Here is a 4,711-nt window from a genome sequence, read left to right on the forward strand (position 1 = left end):
AAATCAGGATTTTAAAAAGATTCCCAGGTGATTCTAATGTGCAGCCAAGGTTGAGAACCACTGCTTTAGAAGTCTTTTCAGATGTTATGAGGTCATTAGCATTGCATTGCAGACTTTCTTATCCAAGATGGGGAGGGGGGGCAAGGGGCAGCTGAGGAGCTAGAAATCCCAGCGGCAGAGGGGCCTGAAGACACACCCTGTTAATAGATGGGGGGGCCTCTTTACATGCAGGTTGTGGCTCTACCTGAGGGCAGCTCTGGAAAGACCTGGAGCTCCCGGGGAACGGGGTGGGGAAGGAGAGTCCCGGGAGCTTCCTGGGAAGCGTTCCTAGACTAGGACGCCATGGAAAGTGCTTGCTGATAGGCAGTCTCTACTTGCCTCGGCTGGAGCTGCGTCCGCCTGTGAACGCGGACAACACACCCTAACTCCTCTAAGTCCCTTTGGCGCCAACTGCTAGAACTTGATGCGTTGCCCTGGGTGCTGGAATCGGCTGGCTCCTCTGTAGGGACGGAGAGTAGATGGGTGTGTGTGTGGAAGGGGTAAGGCTATGCTGCCCTGCAAGGCTTCCTGGGGGTGGGCTCCTAGGCTGGTGGGGCAGTTCTTGGTCCCAGGGGACCTCCCCCTCCTCTGAGTGACAGCAGGTGAGCTGCTGTCAGCACTGCCCCCGACAGATGGGATGTAGGCCAGCGCCTTCCAGGCTCCCCCTTTGGGGTCCCCCATTTCAAAGGCACCTCCGCCAATTTGCTGTCAGCCTGTGAGAAAAGCAGCCTCCCTTGGGAGCAGGCGGACAAAAGGAGAAGGGAAGATAGTGCATCAAAGGCAGCATGCCTCCTCATCCTTGGAAGTGCTTGGGACCGGGGTGGACCGCAGGTGTGTATAGTAGGTGTTGGGCTTAGGTTCAGGTCTGGCACTTAACACCCCACGCGACTACCTGGTAATGGGTGGGGACTGTCATCAGATGAATGTGGCTTTGACAGGGAGCGGCAGCAGGACAGCCCAGAACACTCACTCCTAAAACACAGTGATTCCCTCCAGGGTTTCTTCGCATTTGTGCAGGCACCGCTTTTGAAGAGAGCCCGGTGGAAAAGGAGAGTAGGAATTCACATGCATTTTCCTGCATTTCCCCGGGTTGAGCCTGTTCAACTCTAATTTGACGAGAAAACAAATAGACCAGTTTGCCAGGCGGAGTGACCTGATTCTCGCTGGATCAACATGTGATCAAGTGGAGGTTGTCACCACAAAGCGAGTGTGACGGACCTGCCTTTCCAGACTAAATCACAGCCCTGGCCGGCCGGCCGGCCGGGAGCTGCAGAGCCAAGCCCTGGTCTCCGTGTGGGTTTAGAGGTCTCTGGGCTGGGAGCCCACCAGGCCCCGACTATCGCTCTCATCAAGTGTTTCAATTAAGCACTTAGTGCCAGGATCACAGAAACAGCCAGCCTGCTCTCAGGCAGTATTTATTGTTATTATTATTTGGTATTCTTCTTCCCAGTGATAATGTGTGGGCGTGTATTTAGTGTTTTCCTAAAGCAGGCCATGGGGGAGTCCCTTGCCAAGTGCACACTGCTGAGCTGGCAGGCCGGCCAGTGGACACGGACATGGAAAACAGAATAAGAGCTATTACCAACTGGGTGGCCTATGAATCATTGCCCTAACGACTGTATATATCTGCGTCCTCCGCTCCGCTGACACACAAAAGCAGTGCTGGCTAGCCCGAGAATTATTTTTTGGGGAAAAAAAAATAAACACACACACATCGGGTTGGCTTTTATTGGAATGCCTAGATGCAATCTATAGTCATCAAGTTATGGAAAATTCAGGTCACATAGAAAGTTAAGAAGGCAAATGAAAAGAACAATACAAATCAGACAAAATTTACATCTCAAAATATCATGAAAGCATTTGGACTGGCTTTGCCTAAAATACTTTGAATATCAATTTTTTTTCCTGTCCGCTAATTCTTTTTCATGACACAGTCCCCCCGCACCCTCAACCCTTAGAAAACGGTCTTTTGTTTACATATTCCCCAAGGTCACTGTTGCTCGGAAAAGCACGTCCAGATCACAAATCTTTTTTTTTTTTTTTTTTTAAGAAAGAAATAGGCTCATTATACCTACGAACAAGACACTAATTGGGTTGATTTGACTTCATCTAAAATAAGCACCAGGAGAGACTGTAAATCTGTCAGTCATGGGGCCAGTGGGGCGGACCGGTCCATGTGGGGAAGGGGGTAAGATTAGGGTTTCACTGCTGAGATGCGGCACAAGCTGCTCACGGTCATTACATCAGGAGCATTTCCGAGCACCTAGACTCAGAGCCCATTTCAACCAAAAGTACGTACAGCATGCTACACAGTCCTGCAGAGCTGCCCCCTGCAGAACTGCAGACACCTAGGTTAACAGCTAAAAAAGAAAACGGGCAACAGCCATGTTGGTGTGGTCTGAAATCTCATAGTTTTCTAAGTTGGGGCTTCGTCATACTCGCCAAAGGATCTCCAGGATAAAAAATATCAATGCTAATCTGTGCTTTCATTCTAATAAAATATCAGCATTCATTAGGAGATTAATTACCTCAGTATGCTCTACCAAACACACACAGTCATAGCACTGAGACGGTAAAGTCAGTAGCTATTTCGAGACTTTTCCCAGCCAAATCTGTTTAAGAAACACGCCTACTGTGCAAGTTCGAGTATGTGATACATACAAAGCAGTTAGAAAATTATTTTCAATACATCACTTGAACCTTTATAGTTACGACATGTTCACTTGCTATATTTTATCACCATTATACAGAGAGGGAAACAGTGTGTACTATAGCTCAATGAACTGGGAAATCTTTTCTAAAAATATTTCTGTGGCTGAATTTAGTGCTCACGAAAGAGGTTTGCGAGAGCGGCCGAGCGGGCACGGAGGTGCAGCCGGCGGCTGTGCTGGGCCCACGCACACCTGTGTAGGAGGGCACGGCGGTCGGTTCACCTCCAGCTGCATCTGCCACCGGCTCCCCCGACGGGGCAAAGGAGCTGTTCAAATCAGCTCCCGAGGTGGCTGGGGCCTGTGGGCTTGGGCACGGGAGCTTTGGTCTCGCCTCTGGTGTCCCTCCTGGTGACCCTGGGGTCCACACCCAAGACTAGCAGAATGACCCCGATCTACCCCATCTGGCTCTCTCCCACCTGCTGGGTTTTTGCTGTCTTTCCTAGATTTTAAGACACATGTTTATGGTCTTGGCCACATCAGATCCTTTCCTTCTCACAGTTTCCTGGAGCACCTGATGTGGTCTCTCACCTCCATCAAGAAATGGAGCTGGAAGGAACCTTAAAAACCCTGTGGTTAGATTATATCAACCCCCCACTGACCTTTAGGGCCCAGGGACAGCAGCTGGAACACCTGCCTGTTCTGTGTGTTTTTTTTTTTTTTAATTTCGTATCTTCCGTTACATTCCACCAGCCTTAGTTTTCTACTGTGCCTCTCAGTTGCTCGTGGTGAGGACACTGGCCTGAGAGAGAGGGAAAAGGAAGGAGCAGTTCTCTGGTTCGCCACCCACCTCGGATTGCACTGTCCTACCCATCTAGTGATAGAAAGCTGCACGTTTCTTCAACCTAATACAAAAATATTAACACTTCTGGACATTATAGGCATAAGTCGTTATATCTCTACAATATAATAATTTATACTGTACAGCTATAACCGATAACAAAAGGTGCAATCCTTTTTTTTTAAAAAAATCACACGGTTCACATGTTTTTATCATTTTATTTTTAAGTATAAACTTTTTAAACACTTTACATAAATTAACTCCTCTGAGACTAATATTTGATGTACAGTAAATTGTAATTCATATAAAAATCCATAAACAACTGTCTCACATAATTTACAAAAAATCAGGGTTTCCTTTGCTTATCAGGGACAAGGATGGTATTTGCCAGTTTTTTGTTTTTTTTTTTTGCCCCTGAGGCAAACCACCAGAGCATTGGGAAATGCAGCAGGAATTCCCCTCGGAGCAGAAGTCACGTGTGCCCATGTCCTTGTAGAAAGCAGCACGGGAGAGCATATGGTTGTCTATAAACTGTAATTTCGCCCCACATTTTAAAATGAACACAGATATATATCACATCCTATGCAGAGACTACTTCCTTGTAAGCAAAGGTCGACAACGTGGTGGTATTTGGAGACACTGTACGCATTTGTACCCTCTTAGATACAGGGCCTCAAAGGACCAGATGGCCCAGGGCAAAACGGTTAGGCCTGTTCGTCCGTCCTCTTGTTATTTGTTCCTTTTATTCACACCTTCAGTCCAACTGAGTGCAGCGATATGCATATGTAAACATATTCTTTAAAGCCGATCACCTTTAAGGTCATTCAGAAAAGGGGTTCTGTTTTTTTTTGTTTTAATTTTTTTTCCGTGAAATGTTTTTTTTTTTTTTTTCAAAATAGCGGTCTCATTCTGGAGGAAGGCTCTTCTGCGCCCGAGAGTCCCAGTCGGATTGTGCTACAGACAGATCTGAGCCGTGGGGGGGTTCGGCGGGCCGCGCGCCCCCTCCCGCTGGCTGTCCCCGTCCCCGCGGGGAAGGGGTTACCTCTTGCCGATCTCGCTCTGCCGCAGGAACTGGATGTTGTTGGCGCTGTCGGCCAGCTCCGGGTACTGCTCCACCGACAGCACGTAGTAGCCGTCGTAGCCCTGCACCTTGCCCGCGCTCAGCAGCTGCCTCTTCTCTCCC

General features: G+C 48.4%; 1 protein-coding gene across 1 annotated transcript in view; it reads right to left on the bottom strand.

Annotated features, from left to right (window-relative positions):
- Positions 1-1,753: 1,753 nt before the first annotated feature.
- Positions 1,754-4,711, bottom strand: part of TENM3 (teneurin transmembrane protein 3) — a 600,673-nt gene continuing 597,715 nt past the window's right edge. The window contains exon 32 of the mRNA XM_014531397.1: positions 1,754-4,706. Within this exon, the coding sequence (XP_014386883.1) occupies positions 4,567-4,706 (140 nt within the window). The 3' untranslated portion in view covers positions 1,754-4,566. The remainder of the gene's footprint in view (positions 4,707-4,711) is intronic.

Source organism: Myotis brandtii, unplaced genomic scaffold, assembly GCF_000412655.1.
Source record: "Myotis brandtii unplaced genomic scaffold, ASM41265v1 scaffold802, whole genome shotgun sequence".
NCBI classification, from domain to species: Eukaryota; Metazoa; Chordata; class Mammalia; order Chiroptera; family Vespertilionidae; genus Myotis; species Myotis brandtii.